Source organism: Cyprinus carpio, chromosome B17, assembly GCF_018340385.1.
Source record: "Cyprinus carpio isolate SPL01 chromosome B17, ASM1834038v1, whole genome shotgun sequence".
NCBI lineage: Eukaryota > Metazoa > Chordata > Actinopteri > Cypriniformes > Cyprinidae > Cyprinus > Cyprinus carpio.
Window position 1 is genome coordinate 16,873,177 of NC_056613.1, and position 21,857 is coordinate 16,895,033.

The 21,857-nt window shown below is 36.4% G+C and overlaps 1 protein-coding gene across 1 annotated transcript; it reads right to left on the reverse strand.

The window, feature by feature from the left end:
- Nucleotides 1-1,530: 1,530 nt before the first annotated feature.
- Nucleotides 1,531-20,048, reverse strand: kcnk2a (potassium channel, subfamily K, member 2a). The gene is made up of 7 exons (XM_019089520.2): nucleotides 19,375-20,048; nucleotides 17,459-17,769; nucleotides 12,450-12,567; nucleotides 7,720-7,880; nucleotides 5,905-6,091; nucleotides 5,605-5,744; nucleotides 1,531-2,780 (listed from the first exon to the last, which is right to left on the reverse strand). Coding segments are annotated over exons 1-7 (1,242 nt in total). The 5' UTR covers nucleotides 19,376-20,048; the 3' UTR covers nucleotides 1,531-2,456.
- Between the last annotated feature and the right edge of the window lie 1,809 nt (nucleotides 20,049-21,857).

A 21,857-nucleotide genomic window follows, 5' to 3' on the forward strand; every position in this document is an offset into this window, starting at 1 on the left:
CAAAGCACCGAGATGTGAAACTGTGTAGAAACATCACAAACAATGCTCAGGGAATTCTCATAAAAATGCTGAAAAAAAATTACAACGGTAATAGCATAACAAGAACAATCCAAGCTTAACAAGCAAGACTTCTAGCAGTTTTCAAGAAATGTTAGCCGAAGTGGTGAAGACAGAGCAAAGGCAAGATGAACATACTTTTATTACAGTTAGTCTGGCACTGCTCCTCTGACAAATCAAATGTGGTAAAATCTAGAAAATTGCTTATCCAGTTTCTCAGTGTTCTTAAACCAGAAAATATCATCACAATGAAATGCATATATCTTGTTTAAATAAACCACATTTCTACATTGAAAAAGTGTAATGAATCGGATGTTTAGCTAGTGTTGAAAATATTTCCAATCATACCATACCATTACTAAACTAATAATACACTACAAGGAGATGCTACAGGCAACATTTCGGTTCATGCCAGTGTCAAAAATAAAGCTTTTGCAATAAAAAATTTTTTTTACAGGTTTTATACACCTGATGATTTTTCCCTCTCCGTCGTCTACTGTGGGTTGTCATATGCAGACTATTTGTCTGGGCTCGATTATTATGGTATATTATCCACTTAGTATTGACACAAAGCCTACATGTACATGCATTTGAGAGAACATTCATGGTCATTCCTCCTTTAGTCCTCAAAGCATCACTTAATGGCAAATGTTTGCTATTATTAAAAACATATGACAAAAAAATTGCTTGTGACAAAACAAATTGTAACTGAACAGTCTGCAAAGTCATAGCTTTTTCTCATCTTTGGCCATTCCTCTGTTCACCAGCTTCCACATTCATCAAGTGACATTTTATTTGGCTTTAAAGTATGTAAATTTAAAGGAAAAGTTCACCTAAAAGTCAAATTCTGTCATCATTTATTCACCATAAGACTTTTGTGACCGAATCATACACCGAGAAAAAAACAGATCAGAAGAATGATTTTGTGCGTTTTATGAAAAAAGTAATGTTACGGTAGTCACATTAGAATCATATACTATTATAATTTTATAAAAATATTTGTATTTTTATATTTTTCATTTTAATTTGAATGTTTTAGCAATTTTATTGTTTTTTATGTAATTTTATGGTAACATTTTAGATTAAGGAACACTATTCACTATTAACTAGTTGCTTATTAGCATGCATATTACTAACATATTATCTGTTTATTAGTACTTATAAAGCACATATTAAAGCCTTATTCTACACGACCATATTCTAGGTCCCTTAACCAATACCTAAGAATAACCGCTACAAACAACTACCTTACTATCAATAAGCAGCAAATTAGGAGTTTATTGAGGGATCACTCTTAGTTAATAGTGAATGTGTTCTCTAATCATATTTTTAAAATTCATTTTATTTCAGTTTTAATTATTTTAGTAAATGCAATTAAACTAAATTAAAGTGACATGCTGCCTTGTCAAATAGTTAAAATATATATTTTTTAAAAGTATATTTTATTTTATTTCAGTTAACATTATTATTATTTTTATTTATTTTATCAGTGTTTTTTATGGTTTTATTTTTAGTTTCAGTTTTAGTTAACTATAATAACCCTGGTTTGGAACAACATAATGGTGAGTTAATGATGCCAGAAAGTCATTTTTGGTTGCGCTATCACTTTAAGGCAAATATAACTGCCATAAAATGTTACAAGATTTATGCTAAAAAATATATTTATACATTGCATTAACACACAACCTTCTTTATTCAGCAGGCAATGAAAGATTAATGATTGTGTATTGGTCAAATATCCAATTACGACCAATTCTATCAGAAAAATCATGCTATCAGTGCACAACACATCTAAAATTATGCAATGAAACGAGCTGAGATGCTTCGACTCCAACACTTTTTCATATCTTTTCGGTCACAACTGCTTTTAAACAGAATGTGTATGTGGATTTAAAAACAATATATCATGTGCTAATGCAAGATATAAACTTGCTGAACCACCAATCACAGCTGTGTCAATATCATAAATGCTCAGCTATTCTTGCCTGATACCCTATAATGGTTTTTGAACAGATGCTCACACATGCTGGGTTTGGGATACGCATCCAAAAACCAATTAAGTTTGTCAGTGTTTGGACAAGATTGGTGGTTCATGCTCTAAAAAAACAATACATTTCTCAGTATCATTCAGTGTAGCAGCTTCTGGGAAGTCTATTCCTGGTGATTTTAAGGCACAAGTATGATTCACTGGATAATAAAAGTTGCTGTCGTGTTTTTTTCGACTACAAAATGTATAGACAGATTCATTTGACTGGCACAAGGCATAAATGCACCCGCTCACTGATTCCAGCACACATCCAGGAAAGATATGAATGCTTCTGATAGAGCTTTGTGAACAAACATAGTTGTAGACACAAATGTATCTTCCTGTTTTCACATGTGCAGAAGAAACTTGAGCTTTATTTGAGATGTTCAATGATGAAGATCTCACCATGATCTGGGCAGTCCGGAGTTAGACCGTTTAGGTACAGGCTACCATTTTTTGTTAATGTAGGGAGATCTTCTTTCTCAAGTTCATCCGTGAAGTTTACAGACAGGGTCCTCTTGCAGGGCATCATGTCCTGACCTGGATTTTGGCCTAGCTCTGATGACAGCTTGCGCTTGATGTACGCTGCCCGCTGAAACTTGTCGTAAATTTCCACGCTCAGGCGGCGGCGCGTCTCTTTGAACTCCGCTGACACGTTAGCCGTCCATTCTGCGGCGTGAGCGCGGAACTCTCCCACCTGGAACAGAAGGAATGTTCAGTGGGACCAAACACAGTCAAGTGTTTAGAAGCATTTAAGAGGTGCAAATCAGAACTTCAAAAACCTGTTTTCTGTGAAAATGTTTCAGCTCGAGGGAATGAGAAGCATGTGGGCTGATTCTGCCTTGATGCTACTGGGAGTATTTCAGAAAGAATTTCAGGGCTACTGCTGTGAGACTGTACAGTTCATCCATCATTTGCAGACATGCTATGGATTTTTAGGACTCCCTCATCCCAATACACAGCTATTAATGGACTTATCATGTGCAACTTAAGTGTGTCAGTTCCTTTTTAACCATCTCTGGCTTTTACTAATGTTCACAAAATGCACAGCTATTCAATAGTTTGGCATAACTGTCATACTATTTGCTTATTCTTTCCAAATTTTGTATCAGTTGTAATGTATAGTATACTGTTTATATAGTTGTTTTAAAATAGCCATTTGTAACATTATATATGTCCTTTACAGTATTTTCGATCAATATAAACCATCCTAGATGAATAAAAGTAATTTGTTTCAAAAATATGTGTTTAGTAGTTAATATATGTTATACAGTCTTTGTACAGTGCACTGTAATCGTCTATCTGCAAATGCACCCCAATTTTTTAAGGACCGGTAAAGTTCATGCCTACATACCAAACCTCTAAAATATACAGAAATGATCTCTTTAATGTTCTCAGCTGCACTACTACCAGGAAGCCTCTTAAAATATATTATAACTACCACTATAATTTACTCGGGAAGAAATAAGTTCACAATGAGCCATGATAATAGCAAGACGACTTGCATGGATGGACTATGAAACAATGACTCTCAAAACAGTAGTTGTAATAGGGAAAAAAAACAAATAATAAACAAGTAAAACTAATGAGAAAATCTCCTTTGGTTGCCTCTCTAATGAGATTATTAGATGGTAAGTTGGCTCCCTACAGGACTCTTGAAAAGTTCTAATTTGAGAAGTTTATTTCCTGATGTAGGAGAAAATATGAGTATGTACTACACAGCACCTTTACAGCATTTAAGAGACCCTTAAAGGTGATGTATTATGGATCAGAGCTGGGTCATTCAGACCTTTCATTCACATGAATCCTGCACTCCACTTCCTTCTCCTCTATTTCTGGTGAGATGTGATAATGGACTTCGGTGTGAGACATTTTCAGGTTCAGATTTACAGTATTCTGCTGCATAATACTGAGGCCTACAATCTCCTTTTTGTGAAAGACTCTCCTTGCATGTTCTTGTAAGGGACAAATCACAACTCCTAAACATAATGCTAATTATGTCTTTTGTGATACTGGAATAGAATGTCAGAAAATTGCACTTTTATGATTTCATCAGAAAAGCACAAAAGGTCCGGAGAAGATGTCTCATTATGTGTTTCAGACAGGGCAAAGCTCTGTTCCAGCTAATCCAAGCACATAATTCTCCAGGCCGAAGCCCATTCACTTCATACACTGGAGTAAATGAAAGCTAAACACAGCGCTGAGCAGTGATTGGCTCCTGGCACCCTGGAACTTTACACTGTGGACTACATAGCAAACAAAGCCACAATAACACATAATGAACTCTCTGACATGACCTGGAACACTTTATACAGGGCTCACAAATCATATACAACGGTGTTTGCACATCAATTTGACAGAAATCCAAAATAACCAATAAAAGTCAAATGCTTTTATATTGTTTAGAAATAAAGCTCAATACATATTAAATTAATAGTACAGTATTTTATTGGGGTAACTTCTTGGCAAACATTCATATGTACAGAAAAAAAGTTTGTGCATCAGTATTTATGCTTGATATGAGAATGCCCTAAATCTACACATTTAATTCCTGAATTTGAATTTAGGTTGCAGACAAAATGCTAAATTGTAATTCAAATCAGAGATTAAAATGGAAATGAAATTAAAGAAATTAATAGAATAACTGCTGTAAGTGTAGTTTCAAAATTACATAATAAATGACAATAAATGACACTTCCAACATTTTGGCGTTAGTAAGAATTTATTTGAATTTATTGATTGACTGATTGGTTGATCAAATTATTGATTGTCTCTTATGGTCACCAAGACTGCATTTATTAGATATTATTGTTGAAAACAGTTGTGCTGTTTAATATTTTTGTGGAAACTGATACCTTTTTTTTTATCAGGATTCTTTGATTAGAACTTTCAAAAGTACAGTTTTTATTTCTTTTATAAAATCTTTTATAACATTATACTGTCACTTTTGATTGATTTTTAATGCATCCTTGACATATATAAACTATTAGGTTAGTACATTATCTCTAAAGTATTTATAAAAGTATAAAAATATATTGTATCAATTATATTAATCACTGTTTTTAAATATTCGATTATATTCAAAAACCACTTAATTTCTTTTATAACCAAGTGCTGTCTATATTGCTGAAATTGATACCATACCTGAAATAAATGGATTTTTTGTTGGGTGATTTCTTAAGATAAAATGGGTAAATATATCATCAGTTTTAACATTTAATAGTCCTATGTGTCAAATGATCAGATTTGTGTTGTTGTTGTTGTTCCTAACACAACCTTTTGGTTATACCGATCAAATAAAACTCCCCTGTTGTGTGATAGTGTTGAATAGCTTTAAAGTACAATCCAGTAAATTTCCTTTTCCAATTTAGATTGTAATTCAATATCCTGTGGCTCATGGCCCATTCAATTCACACTCATGAATTGAGAGGGAGCCAATTCTGATTTTTGCTCATCCATGGAAGAGAAGTGCAATTCTCGACCTGGCATTGCTGGCTTAAAGCATATCAGCAAGCACATACCTCCTCTTTGGTCTTCTTGGAGATGACTCGAAGCCAGTCTCCAATCATACTGAGAACTGCAGCGAAGTAGGCAAGACCCACCAGGATCCAGAACCACACGATGGGCTTGTAATAGTCCAGATACTCAATCTCAGAGCCTCCTGAATGAGATAAATGAACCCACATCAACCCACTGAACTTTTCATGACTAAATATGACTACTTCAGTTTGAGTGGTTTTTCTAGGCATTTATTTGCTTTCAAAAACAAACACAAGACCTTGAAATGGAGACTGAAAGAGCAAAGTAGTGACTTCATTCACCTGCCACAAAGTCTCCAAATCCAATAGTGGTTAAAGTGATGACAACAAAGTAGATGGACTCCAGAGTGCTCCAGCCTTCAATGTGTTGGAAGATGAGGGCTGGGAGTGCCACAAACAGCAGACACCCAAACAGGATGAACAGGACCGTGGATGTCACACGGATTTTAGTTTGGCTCACGTTCCATTTCTGAGGAAAAACAGAGGCGAAGGCAGGTGAGAATGCTGGGTGCAAATACAATTAAGCTCATTATAGTCACGGTTGACAGACGTTCACAATACTCGACCAGACACTGTTTGAAAACATTCACTCTTATGCGATGTCTGACATCTAGTTTACATTGTCACACATGAGAAATAGAGAAAATAGAAGGACATTACTGTTCAAGAGTATGGGGCTGGTAAGATTTTATTGTTAACACTTTAGTATAGGGATAAATTCTGACTATTAACTAGTTGCCTATTAGCATGCCTATTATTAACATATTGGCTGTTTATTAGTGTTTATATAGCACATATTCTGCATGACCATATTCTACATCCTTAATCCTACCCATTACTTAAACTTAACAACTATCTTACTAACTATTAATAAGTAGCAAGTTAGAAGTTTATTGAGACAAACAACAAAGTTAATGGACTGTTAATCAAAATAAATTAACAACAACAAAAAAAAAATGTTCACACTAATATTAATCAGTCAAGCAGTCACAGTTATTGCCCAATTGCTTGAAAATTGCCAAATATGCTGGAGGATGAATAATCTGCATGGTTTAAGTATTACCCTATAATAATAAAGTTTAAAAACCATATGAAATCAAAGTGAAAGTTTTATGGGCTTTAGTCATTGTGTGTCAGCTTTGAGAAACCTTATATAGCAGCGTACTCCAAAATATTTTTAGCAGATTTAAACATTTAAAATGTGCAAAAATAGGAACAGGACCAAAATGCGGATCATAAAAATGGACAAAGAAAACTGATAACTCATGCTGCACTACTTAGTTTTTCCAATCAAATGCTGCAACCAACTATTAGCATAAACGATCACTTATAATGTGGAAATGTGTCAACACAGGACAGAAAGCTGCACTCGGTTTAGTAGAGTTTAAGAAATAAAGACTTGCACTGAAAAAAGATGGATTTTTCCTTTCAGCCTTCAAGAAATTGTTTACTATGTGTTATACAAAAGAATGAGTGCATTAGCAATAAATAATTCACTATGCTGCATTGACAAATACTGTATTGCGCTCTTCATTTGCACACGTCAACATTCCAAATTGTTCCTGCACAAAAAACACAACAGCTCAGCAGAGAATAAAAGTGTGTATGTGCAACGAGTGTATACAAGATGGTCGGCAGAGGCAGTTAAGTGATTACACTGAATCATCAAATTTGACAGCACCACAGAACAAGGTTAACAGTAGTCAGCAAGCGCTTTCACAAAACAATCATTATTTTAGAGCAGCATGAGACTTATTGAGTGAAGACAATATAGTATATTACTGATTAAAGGGATTTGGGGTGCACAGACTGTTTTCTAAATTAATAAAACATTAATATTGTTTTTAGAATAGATTTGAACTGGACAACATTTATTTTTATTTTTTTACTCAAATAGCTATTTACACTGTGCAGGTCAACATGTTAAAAATAACTGAAAATGTTTTTCATTCATTCCAAAAATTCTGATATTTTATTTAAACGCATGGAAATGCTGAACAAGGATTATAATTGTAGATTACAAAATGCATTAATGAAAAAACCCTAATTTAGCTAGTTTTTCTAAATGATTTTAGCTAAATTGAATGAAACACTCACCACAAACATCTTTTCCACTTTGGCAATTCCTTTACCAAATATGGTTCCCAGCTGATCGCCCACTCCAGCCAACAGGAACCCAAAGAGTGGGATCCCAAGCAGGGCATAGATAATGCAAAAGATCCTGCCTCCTTCTGTGTGTGGAGAGACGTTTCCGAAGCCTGAAACAGAAACAGAAGTCATTCTGTCAGGAAGACTCTAATGATTCCAGGCATAATGTGTGGGTATAATCTGCCAAAACTAATTGGTGCTGTGCTTTCTGAAACATTATTTCATTGCTTCAAAAGCTTGTAAGATATTTTCTTGAGTCAAACAGATAATTCAGCACATTTTATCCCAAATAGCAAAAAAATGTTTAAATCATACTCCCCTAGTGCATTAAAAAAATCTTTCTTTATTTTAGCATGCATTAGGGTTGTATTATCCTGCCCACGTGGAGAATCTCCACTGAAGACTATTCAACACCTAAATTTAGCTATAGGACAAGAGCAAAGCAGATAAAATTATTATAGGAAAGTAAATGATGAATGGAATGTAATTGGGATGAATTTCAGATCAAATGCACTCATTTTAAAATCTATTCAGGCCTCATGAAACCAGGAGGAATAAGTTCATTATACAGACTGGGTAACAGTAAGGTGAAGTAAATTATACCTGCATTCAGGTTTCCCCCTTGAAATTGGCTTTTTTTTCTTGATCTAAACTCAACAAAAAATTGTAAGAAGTTTTATATTAATCAGTTCAATGGCAAAGTTTCAATATTTGGGATCAGTACAAGTTAAGCTCAAACAACAGCACTTTTACAAATTTGTTGACATGAAACCTAATGCTAACACAATGAAAAATATCAGAACATATTTACACTACAACTCTAAAAATGCACAAGTTTTAGTTGAAGATTTAATTCAAGAGTGTTTTTTTTATTATTATTATAACATTCACATTTATACTTCTAAATCCCTCAAGAATTGCCTCCATTTACTTCCATTGTAACTGCCTCACTGGAACCTTGATTTTTGCTTCTTTAAATGAAAATGAGAGAGAGAGAATCAAAATGATTTGTTGTCTTAATCAACAAGGTTCCACAGCTTCTGTGGATTTAGATTAATTTGTACTAAAATATTCCTTTAAAACTGTGAGAATAAAAGCTGCTGGTGCTGAAACTATGATTGGGACTCTTTAGAAATACTTATAGCTGAATTAAACTTTGATGAACTTCACACTGTTATTGATCTAAACTGAACCAAAACTGAACTGACTTGAAAAAAATAATGACCCCATTGTCTTTTACAGCAGTTTTTCTGGTCTGTCTCCATAGTTGAGTTTCCATAACGCTTGTATAAAGCGCTATAGAAATAAAGGTGACATGATGGTTTTGCAAGAAAGTTTTACAATGGGAGATACAGAGACAGTGAGGATACCAGTGGTTGTGCTTGTACCACAGCAGGAATTTAAGCAATTACAAGAGCAAAAGGCTAAGCCACTGGACAGAACCACCCTGAGTGAAGGCGAGCAGTGGGATGCATTTCCGCAAGAGCCTCCATCCAATTATGTCTCCTTTTTCCTTGAAGCTCATTAACTGGGCTCAATCACTCCTCATGCAATCTGTCCTCTTTGAAATCTAATTAAATCAAAAAACCTTGAAAGAGCCATAAAAATTGGCTCTCTGTGAGACAACCTTAATTGCACATGGCACAATGGAGACGAATGACTGTAATATCTTTACACATAGTCTTACGGATAAATGATCCACATGTTCATGGCTGGATAAAAATATCATACTTGTTCCGGCAGATTAACTGTAAGGATGTTAGTTTCTCAACAGTAAAAATTTATAGCATGTGTTAATGTCTTCAGTATTTCTTTTTTTTCCTGATACAAACAATGCTGTGAGCAACCTCATTATTATTTAGATTAAATCTAATTTCCTGACCTTAAATAGAAACAAACAACATGTAATAATTGATAATACGTCAGAGACCCTAGATAAGAACCCAAAGTGGCGGTCAGTGGGACAAATCTGGCCTGCAAATCATTTTTTGCATCACTCCAATTGATTTAAATGAAATAGCTGCTCTGCCTGATTAAAGTTTTCCAAAAATAAACCAGCAGTGATTGTGTCATATCTAATATTTTTATGCCGATGTGTCTTACACAGTAAGAGAAATTGATGATTAAAACCCAACCTTCAAAGAAAAATGCTTTTAATGCTTTTAATCTCGCTGCTAAAACTGATGTGTTTCATTTATTAAATCTGTTGTGCTTGTAAAAGCTAAACACTGAAGTTGCATACAAGCAAACAGTGTGACTATGTGTGGTTCAGCATACCATGAGTCAGCATCCTCAGTCCTCGACTCAAGTTTATGCTGAATACACACCAGTTGGTCTGATGTCACTAAGTCCTACATTTGTTTATCACATACAGACTGTTTAAAAGTGCTCAAGAAACATTTTGTTAACATCTTCATGTTAATTAAAAATGTGCTATATACTGAAATGTGAAAAGAGTGGAAGTGTTTCTTTTTCAAGATTCTTTAGAAAGTTCAGAATAACAGTGTTTTTTTAAAATAAAACTCATCTGTAATATTCTAATGTAATTTTGTAATTTGTTTTGTTTTGTTTTGCCAATCACATTTCTGAATAGTAGTGTATGTGTGTTTTATGTCTTGCAAACTCAAATATACTTATAATATAATTTATTGAACCTAACATGATTTTTTGCTTCTTTTGGAAATGTGAAAATTATTGGTAAAAAAGAGAAAGAGATGGAAAATCATGTACAAATCTGAACTACTGAAGAAAAAAACCCTGAAGAAAAAAAAAGCCTTTGTTAAGCCCTTAAAGGAATAGTAGGACTACAGATAAAAATATATTTTCTCCTTTTCAATAAATGTTTTTTTATGCTTAAGGACAGATATAAAGTAGATTTTTACTATGAACCTCCAGTTATTCCTCGGTTACCCAAATTTGTAAACAATTGCCTTTAAAAATAAAGGGCAAACACTTAAAAACTTAATAATGATAATAGTTATCAAAAATATATTTGTTAACTGAGGGTGTGAAGTCATATTTGTTCTCCAGCCAGTCCTCTTGAAGGAATGTATGGACCATATTTTTTTTTACTTGACTGTCTCTTACTACTTTAATAATTTCAGCCTTTTTTGAATAATAATAATAATAATAATAATAACAAATAAAATATACATTAAGGTACAAAAATAAAGTTCTCAAAAAGTAAAGTACTCCTAACCTAAACCAAGCAGCAACTCCAATATAAAAAACACCATGAGCACATTCACGAATCATAACACCTAAATGACTGAAATTATGAGTTTAAAAAGAAGGATAATATCTGCCCTCAGCAATAAACTGCCAGATATCTAAGTCTAATTTGGTGAGAAATGAACATCAAGTGCTGACTTTGAGCACAAAACAAGTCAGTTTGACACAAGGAGCAAAAATTGTCATGCCACCCTCATTAGTGAAGCAGCACTACTTAGTGGATGACTGACGCAAACCTGATGTAACAACAGTGTCTGAATGAGCTTAATGAGAACATAAGTGTGTCTTGTGAGGGCTGCGACACTGGCAAACGCTTGGCACTCATGTGCTGATGCCCTGAGTATTACTGAATGCGATGCCGTCACCAACAGATGACCGCATAAGGACACTCCAAAGTGTGTGTGGTTGTGTGAGTGTTTACTGTCACTTGTGATCAATTAATTACATCCTTGTTGAATAAAAGTATTAATTTCTTTAAACAAAAAAACCTTAGGTTGATCAAGAAAAGGTCAAGCTATCAGACCCACTCTGTTCATTAATTGCCCGTCATACTTCACAACCTAAGAAGGACACTGAGGGGATTGATGAAGGGGGGCTTGCTCTTTAATCCACTACTTGGCTCTGTTCCAGCAGGTTTCAAAGGTGTCATACACGTCGTATTCAAGAACGGTCAAAGATGTCCAGTGGATTAGTCAAGGTTCATTAATCAAGCTTATTAAATAATGTTAACACAATTTCCTACACATCCTTAGCGATGAAGTCAAAATGAAAAATGCTGCTGCTGATTATTTACTGAGAAATTAATCTATAATATGTTGCGTGTGTAGATAAATAACCCTACATGACCATAAATAAGTCAGAGCTACACTATTATGGCAAACATTATTTCCCTGTTGATTATTACCCTTGATATTTTAACTGCAATTATTACAATTGATAGAATTTATATTAAAATGTAAACAACCCATTTTAGTTGTTAAAGCAGTTCACCCAAAATTATTATTATTCTTTCACGTTCTGCTGACGAAATGGTCATATTGGTCAGAAATAATGTTTTTTTTTTCAGTCAGAATGCATTAAATTAATAATAAAAAATAAAAAAAATACAGAAAAAGCATTTAGAATATTGCAAAAGATTTCTATTTCAAATTAAATTCTGTTTTGAACTTTTATTCATTAAAGAAACATTGAGAATCATCAGAAAAACCCTGTTAATTTCAGTTTCAAGATTATTGCACAACATTACTGTTTTTATTGTATTTTTGACCAAATAAATGCCTTAGTGAACATAAGAGGCTTCTTTCTAAAACAAGCTGACTGACATTCCTAAATGGAATGCTGTAACTTACACATTTCACGATGAATTATTGTGGCAACTATAATTTAAAATATTTTTTAATTATGCAGAATCAATTAGAGAATTCATAATGAGTCCAGCTGTTACTCACCTATAGTGGTGATGACAGTCCCTGCAAAGAAGAAGGAGCTGCTGAGGTCCCACATGCTGCTCTCATTGGAGGGGTGACCCGAGGGATTGACCCCAGCCCGGATAGCAAACACCACTTGCTGTGGATGAGAAAACAGTTAAAGAACAATCTCCAAAAATTAGAACTAAGCAACAGATCACCCAAAAAATAGAAAAAGTCATAATTTACTCCCTTACCCTGTTATACTGACTACCGTATTTTCTTTCTTTGTGTAACACAAAAGGAGACATTCTGCTTCGTACCTCCTCCAATCATGTTTCACAAAAGAAAGAAAATATTGCATGGTCAGACTGACATGAAAGTGATCAAATAATGACAAATGCTCTGCAGGTAAAGTATTACATGAATACAAGACTTTGTATTCATGTTTATTTAGAAAGTGACAGCTATATTTTCCATTCACCCAGGCTGAATCATATGCAACAATGCTATTTCCAGTACAAGCCCAGCTGTGATTGTGTGTAACATGTTTAAATCTACAGCAGACTGTATGTCTCTGAATGAACAGGATGACTGGCTCCAACTGCCTACATTCAGTGCCTCAAACAAAGACACGGATCTGTTCTTCATCAGTCTTCCACAGCATCTCTGGATTTTACGTCACACATTACCGACTCAGCTGGGAGTTAAGACAGAATTTGATCTATAATTTCATTCTCTGTCAAATCTGTTATAGTAAATGGCTGCCTTATCGAATGTGTGCGCCTGTGTTTGTGCAGCAGGGATAATATTATACCTCTTGTAGTTCTTGTGTTTCAGATTGTGCCTATTTTTTAAAGAAAGGATCATGGTGTAATTGAGATTGATATTCCTCCTTCTCTGATCATTGTGTTTCCTGAAGACCTAAAGTGACTTAGTAGTTGTAGTTAGTAGCTGGGATTGATTCCAAACTTAGGGAATGCATGGCTCATTAAAGAGTTGTTTTTTTATATATATATAATTTTACCACTAGGTAAAAACTCAAAAAGTAAGTGGAAGATCAAAGCTTTGCTGTAGTTGTTCTGTACTCATTTCACAAGTATGCATATTTTAGAAACTAAACTAAGTGGAGGACAAAAGGTGGAGCTGTCCATGGTCCTTAACTCACAGCTCACTCACATATCTCTCTCAATTATTATACATGACTTGGGGTTGTACAGTAAATGTATTTGAGGCAAGAATGAATTATAGTCATCTCTTCACTTTTACGAGATAATGTCCAAATAACAGAAAATGATACTGCAATATTTTTTTAAAAAGTTGCAATTACAATATGTATGTTGAAGTAATGGAAAATTAAAAAAAATAAAGTTGCAATTACAATAAAATCAATGTTCAAATAATGGTAAATTGCATGACATGCAATGTTAAATTTGCAACAATAAGATGTAATGTCCAAATAACAATAAAAAAAACTGCAAAGATTTAAAATAAAGTTGCAGTTATGGAATGTAACCAAGTTATGGAATGTAACCAAATTATGGAACATTGAAAAGGATTTGAACATTACATTGCAAAATTAAAAAAATAAAGTTGCAATTATGATACCTAATGTCCAGATAATTGAAAAACTGCACCGCAAAGATAATGCATAAACAAAAGCTGAAATTATGAGATAATGTCCAAATAATGTAAAACTGAAAAATAAAGTTGCAATTACAAAATGTAATGTCCAGATTAAAAAGACGAAACAAAAAAATGCACTGCAAAGATTGAAAATAAAGTTGTAATAAGGAGATGTTAAAATAATGGTAAACTGCATTGCAAAATTGAAAAACAAAGTTTCAATTATGAAATGTAATTGTCAAATTATGCTGCTGCTGGAAGAACTTCGGGAACACAAAGTAGAATTCACAGTCTTTAATGACGAAAGCATGGGATAATCCAAAATAGGAGCTGGGCAAACATACGTAGAAACAAGTAGAACTAATTAACAAACTAATTAACAAAACAGGGTCGGGAACATGACCAAATAAGGGAACAGAAATGGGCAAAACATGACACAGACAGTCCATGATGACATTACGCCCCGGACGGCGCATCTTCGCGAGTGGGAACTTGGGAGGAGGTCGGAGAGGGACGGACACCCAGGAGGGGCCTGCCAGACAGAGTCCAGGGAGGAGACAGGAGGGACCCGGAGCAGGAGGAGCCCACCTGGATCCAGGCCACAGCCATAATGTCACCTACAGTGGAGCCAACAGAGGAAGGAGCCATGGAGGAGGAATGGCTGCCGACTCCAGGGGGCCAACCAACAGTGGCGGAGCAGGTGGTGGAAGACCCCGAGGCAGAGACGGAGAGCCAACAAGTCAGGGGATGCAGAGGATCTGGGGGGCCAGGGTGGAGCCGAGTGCTCTGGTGACCGAGGTGGAGGCAGAGATCCACCACGGATCCAGAGTGACTGAGGACCAAGGTGGAGCTGGCGGGAGGAAGGAGCCCAGTGGAGCCGGTGGGATGTAGCGACGAGGTTCAGCCATAGGAGCGGAGTCCTGAGGTGATGGCGGGTCGACGCCCGACCAAGGCGGACCCGGAGGGACGAGGGAGCCCAGTGTAGCTGGCGGACTGACGGGTGATTGTGGAGGCGAGGGAGCAAGGAGCCGAGGTGGAGTCCGGGCCGAGGAGGCTGGAGACGGAGGTGAGGGATTCTCCAGCCATGGCAACACTGGAGGATGGCAGACCCACAGAGCTCCCAGCGTAATGATGGTGGGCTGAGGGTGAGCAGAGGGGCTGCCAGACGACAGCGGTGGAGGAGGAAAGAGCGGGTGGGAGGGCAGACATTTGTGAGCCTCCAGGCATTCAGGGCTAAACTCTGGATCGGGAACCCCCTCTAGGCAGTGCAGGGGGCGGAGCTTCTCTCTGTGCTTACACCATCCGCAGCTTTCTTCCTCGTGACAGGCATTGTTATCGGCTCTCGCACCTGGTCTGACAGGTTCAGCTCTACATCCGGGGCGATCCTCGCTCGGTTTTGCGCTGGCCTCGCTGATCGCGGCAGGAAATGGCTGTATGTTAACGGTGGGCTCGGGCTAAAAATCCGCATCGCGAAGAATCGTGCGGGAGGAACTTAGGAGACACGAAGTAGAATCCACAGTCTTTAATGACGAAAACACATGAAAATCCACAATAGGAGCTGTGCAAACACATGTAGAAACAAGTAGACCTGACCAACACAAACTGAACAGACTAGTACTTTTAAACACAGGGCAATCAGGGGAACACAGGTGACATCAATGGAACATAATTAAAATAATTAACAAAACGAGGACAGGAACATGACCAAATAAGGGAACAGAAACAGGGGCAAAACATCACACAGACAGTCCATGATCCTGACAGTAATATTGTCGAGACAACAAAAATGATACTGCAAACATTACAAATAAAATTGCAATTAATATCCAAATAACAAATTGCACTGCAAAAATAAAGTTATAAAGTTGCTATTAAATAATTAAAATTAACATGTGTATTTTAATTCTGTAGTGGGTATATCAGGTGATGGCCATGCTGACCTAATCCATATTCCAGCCATATTCTCACTAGCCTAGAAATCTGTAGCCCAAAAATAAATAATAAAATAAATAAATAAAATAAATAAAATACAAAACTGGGCACACTTCCACAAAGCAGTGAATGAGAAATGTAAACACTGTGAAAAACATCTGCACATGAGTGTGCAGGTTCTCCTGGCCTACATGCTGTATAGCAGATATGCTGTAAGAGCCCTGAGAGTATCCCATCTGCTCCCAGCTGGCTGCACGAGAGCTCAGCCAAAAGTGAGAGGCAAAGAGAGGCCATTCATTCCGTGGGGAGGTTTTCCTGTTTGTGAACACCTTCCAAATGTCGGCACAATCACCACTGGACTTGGGTTGCTGGCAGCAAAGCAACTTGGCAGGAATGAACATTTGTTCAGAGGTGTGTGAACGTGAGTGTGTAACACCAATAATCAAGAGATGGGAAGTAGGGGAATGCAGTGTGTTGGGATGTAATTTAATGTAAGGGAAAGTGGGAGGGGTTGGAAAATGTAGAATTATGGGCTGTCCGAGAACAGCAGGAACAGGATAGGATCACAACACACTACAACTGCACTAGAAGTATGCAAATCGTATAAAGAAATATAACATCAAACTAGCTGTTTCCATCCAAGTTGCAAATTAAATTTGAACATCACTTATTATTAAAATTATTTACTTACAGTACACATCACAAAAAAAAAAAACATATTATGAATAAAGCAGCACTTCCATTCCTTCCAAGTTTATGATTTAATGCACATTTAAGATATTTGATTCACATTCTGGTGTTTTTGTCCATGTCGATGGAAACCAAGCTCACACAATCATCCAAGACCTTTAAATTCCTGTTAGACTAATTTAGTACATTTTGCAGCAGACAATAAACTCTGCACTTATAAAATGTCACTTTATATTCAGTCTACTTCTTGCACAAAGGTAAATATCACAGACTTCAGAAGACGGAGCTAATTAGTGTTGTAATGTCAACAGCATATTTCATTTCCCCACAGGTGAACTAGTGTTAAGTTAACTCACTAAAACTGATTTAAAAGAAAATCATAACAGACCCGACTCCCAGCAACCCCAATTTGGAGAGCAGATAAAGTGTATATAGTTATAAGCCTATAAATATTAAATTAATACAGATCAAATTAGTCTGAAATGTTTTATGATTTCGGCATAACAATCTTAGAATTTTTAAGAAAAAAGACTGCATCATACTTCAGAAACAGAACAACATGCACAGAACAATTTATGTCCAATTAGTGTTTTCTGGCTCCAATTAATCAGATTACAGACCGTTTCTGCCAACTTCCGAGCTGTCATTATTGATTTTGGCAAAGATTAGTTTATTCACCCAACATCCTGCAGTCAAAACCACTATATGCTTTGAATCAATATCCAGAAGGCTATTTTTACCTATACAAACAGATACTTTGAATTCTAATTTCAAGCACACAGGTAAATAATTGGAGTTTGTACCTTGACCAGGTCCTCCAGTTCAGAGACGTTGACACAGGTATGCCTGGAAAGGAAGTTAATTTTCTCTTGCACGATGAGGTACTTCTGCGAGCTCTCCTGGGGCTGTTCCAGGGCTTTGAACACCGTGGCTCCGATGATCAGGTACAGAACAACCAGCAGGAAGATCACCACTACTGTTTTCCACTTCATTACGGTGGTTATGGTGTCACAATCCTCCCCTGAGTTATATACAATGGGCTTGGAGGAGAACGACAGCCGTGGTTTGGTGTTGTGTGTGGCTGATTTAGGATCTAAAAGATCAGGTGCAGCCACTGGGGCGAACAAAAGGAGAGAGAGGGCAAGACAGAGAGAGAGAGAGAGAGAGAGAGAGAGAGAGAGAGAGAGAGAGAGAGAGAGAGAGAGAGAGAGAGAGAGAGGAGAGAGGGGTTTTAAAAGACAGCTGTAATTTTAAAGAAATCACTCCTAATTTTATAACTATTTGTATTTCAATTTAAAGAGTTCTGCTTTGTTTATAGATATTTATAATATCATTTTTCCATGTGTGTTTGAACATGAACGAAAACACATTCATGTTTTTTACATGGAGGCATTAATAAATAATAGCAGCTATGAAAAGCACAGACAGCTGCAGGGTTTTAAAACAGTGATGAATATGATTTAGATTATGGAATTAGATTTGGCTTGTTATTATTCTGAATCATTGAGTATTTTGAATTTGTACACCGAGAACATTGTGCTTATGACATATGTTCAAACATTCGATTGATTATTTCTTATCACAAGCATTTACACTTGACTTTAGACTGGAATTTTATACAAGAACATCATATAAGAAGTGAAACTGGCCTTTCATCTGTGAGAATTGTAATTTTTCTTTCCTTCTCTACTGACTTCTGCAGTGTTTCAGGCAAGTGTGAAAAGCCTCTCTAGCAAACCAGTGATAGTGGACGTAATGTTCTCCTCGCTAGTATCCAGAATGCAGTGTGTGGAAGTATGTTATGCAAGGCAACACAAGTTTTAGCACTAATTTAGAGCTGCAGATTTTCCCTCTGTGCATAATTCAGACCTCAATGCTTATTAATGATCTGTTAGTTATTGAAGCCCCAAGGGGCTCCAGCAGAGCATGTCCACTTTTTCATTCTTTCCCAGAGGATATCAAAAACTTTAACCCATGCAGATCCATTCAAATCACTTCTCTTTGGTATTTGTTTTTAAATATTTTTGTTCCCATTTTATAACAGAACTGCCCAGCAATATGCATAATAATTAGTTTTACATTGAATCTGAAAGGTGATATTTGTAATTATAAGACAATCCTTTATATTGCATTAAAGATTTTATTTATTATTTTTGATGGGTCCCAGTGTAAGCAGAAGAGGCTGTAATGTACTGCAAAACTTATAGATTTGACATGTCAAAGTGGTGTGGCGCTGTGATACATAATCTAAGCTGGTCACTGAAAGGTTACAGGTTCAGACCCTGCAGAATGCAATCTAATAGCCATCACCATTGCAGCAAGTCTATTGCAACACTGTTTTACTTTATCTTTTTGCAAACATACTGAATTCCAGCTATTACTTTATTAATATTTATCATTTTATTACTTTGTTTTAGAAAACACTTTGATTTTAGAATTTGCATTAACTTTGTCTTGAACAAATATCTATAATTATCAAGATTTTAGTGTTCAGAATATATGCCAAACAATATGGAGAAAGAACTATTTAAAAAAAAAAAAATTCTGTTGATAGGTTACCAATTATGTTCACATTTCTAGCAGAATTAAAGCACGATCATATTTTGATGTCCCGCAAACATAATTCAGGCCTGAATGGGTTAAGTAGCCTATCATACCAAATTTACTATGCAACACATGATAAACAATTCAATTATGCAAACAAACATTGCGCACTTACTACTTTGTCAGATCTTTTCTTCCTGCTGCTCCTCATCAGCTGTCTTGAGTGCTAGACCACTTGACTTCTTCTCTTTTCGTTCTTCTCCGGAGCACACAAGCAAAAACTGGATGTTAATCATGGCACCAAACGCACTCGCATCCCTCCGTCTTCTCTTCTGGGCGATTATGTCCCTGTCCAGTTTTAAATCTCCACGCGAGCAGTATCTTGGAATCCAGCGCTGGATTTCGTGGTTGAGTAAGCACTGAAGTGAGAAGGGAGTGTCCACGGGAGGCACACGGATAATTGGACTGGCTGTTCTCATCATGAGGGCGCTCACTGTCCGTCTCCACGCTCACAGGCGCTCGCGCTCTCCGTGTGTTGTGTTCACGGACTGTGGGCAGGTTTCACGATTTCATGCGCGTCACTCCATTGCCGCAGGTCACATATCATGTCAGACAGAAATATGGGAATAAGGAATCGCGAGGAGATGAACTATTCCTGTTCCGATTCTTCCGAAAGACTCCAGTACTTTGGAGGTTTGAAAAAGACCCTCAGATTGTTGTGAAGTTAAATTCAGATCTCAACAAAGCAGATAAAACAAACAAACAACTAGTCGACACTTACAAATAATTCTTTGGCTAACATGACCAGAGGTGGATTAAGGTGATCAGGGGCCCCTAGGCTGCTCTTTGTGTGAGGCCCCCCTTAATCATTTTGCTTTACTGAAGAAATGTATTTAGTAACATACACGGTCCACACGCAACTAGTAAGGTTAATTGGCACACACACACATTGAGACAGCCAATACTACAGTGTTTCCACTATATTCCCAGTGTCCCCACGGGATTTTGTGAGACTGTGATGGGTGCACATCGGTTCCTATAGTCTAGGGGGTTCTGCAGGTATAAGAAAATTTTGTTCATTTTAAATTTAAATGCATAAATCTGGTGCATTTTGAGAGCAGTATCAAGTAGAAATATGTGCTCTTCCTTAGTAGTAGCCTAGTAATTTATTTATTGGTTGCATAGATGCTAATAACAGCCTACATATGTTATGTAGGCTAATTTGCGCGCATCAGGGAGTCGCTCTCAAAACGCGGGCTATTAAAATCGCTTTTGAATGCGCGTGTGCATTTTACTTTTGGTTTCGATTTAACGATCACGTGAACTCTCAGCGGTGCTGAGCGTACAAGACATTAATTTTGTCAGACGCTCTGCAATGAATCCCCCTTTGATGTTTCTTATGGGCCAGTGAGGGTCTTTTTGTTCGTGATGAAGAAAATTTAAAATAATACAAAAAAAAATAGTCCGGCCAATCTGAGGCCCCTGCACACATGGGGCCCCTATAGGCTGCAGCCTAGACAAGCCTGTGCGTTAATCTGTGCCTGAACATGACACAGCAACATTTGGTTCATTTTGAGGCAGAAATGACGAAACTAAGCTGATTAGCCTATTTCAGAAATTGATCTGAATGAAAGTGTTTTGAGAATCGGACTACACTATGAAAATTAACCATGGTTTTACTACAAATAACCAAAAAATTGAGGTTACTAGTTAAACCATGGTAACCACAAATTAACCATGGTTTTGGAACACTAACCATAGTTTAACCATGGCATTTGCAGTAAAACTGTGGTTATAAAATGATAGTCAATACGCCAAAAAAAATAAAAATAAAACCTGGTTAGGCCGTTAGGGTTAGGGTTTCCGTGCTGTATTTCTGATTTAAAAGAATCAGCACACATAAGAGTCATTTGACCTGCAATTGAACTGCTTTGGTCATGCTATATTTTTTGATTCATTAAAAAGAACCGGCTCATAAGAGTCATTTGTTAGGGAATCGGACTGCACTAGTCACACAACATGGTCTCATCTTCATTTCAATAAGAAATATGTCAACAAAAAAAGTGGTCTTGTCCAAAACGTTATGGGCATCTAAGTGTATCATGAATCGAGCAGAAAGGACTAACAGTTTTCATAAATTCACATCTTTCTAGTAGCTTTCCTTTTTGAAAAACACTCAAGCTTCAGAATTCATCCTTGGGGCTTTCTTGTAATTTATGTAGAAAAAAAAGAAATGTGAAAAGATCTCCAAATAATAACCACAGACCTCATGATTCTCTTTTGGGTTTTAGGACTACAAACTGAATAGCTCTATTCTATGTAATAACCTAAGATATGAGAGATATTTTCTCTTGGTTTTAGAGTACAGCTTGTCACAAGTTACAAAGCAGTAGAAATTCTAAAACACTGTTCAAGGCTGCTTTTGTGCGCATTTCAACTATTTATACAACTTGCATTGATTAATACATATTCTTCTTATGTGTCATTCTAGTTCAAACCATCCATCACTACAGCAAAATTTCCATAATAGCTTTGGAATGTGTAATGTTCCAGCTGTAAATGTGTTAAAGTCCTGCATTCCTAATACATCTCCTATTGAGATGAAAATGAAAAGGCACAATGTTGCTTAAGGGAAAAATATATCTGTTTCAACATGAA

What these genes read in the sequence shown, in the direction of transcription:
- kcnk2a (XM_019089520.2), bottom strand. An exon ending in AAGTGGAAAAGATGTTTGTG is followed by an intron (nt 6,092 to 7,719) that starts GTGAGTGTTTCA and finishes GTTTTTCCTCAG; the next exon opens with AAATGGAACGTGAGCCAAAC. An exon ending in ATTTGGAGACTTTGTGGCAG is followed by an intron (nt 5,745 to 5,904) that starts GTGAATGAAGTC and finishes TATCTCATTCAG; the next exon opens with GAGGCTCTGAGATTGAGTAT.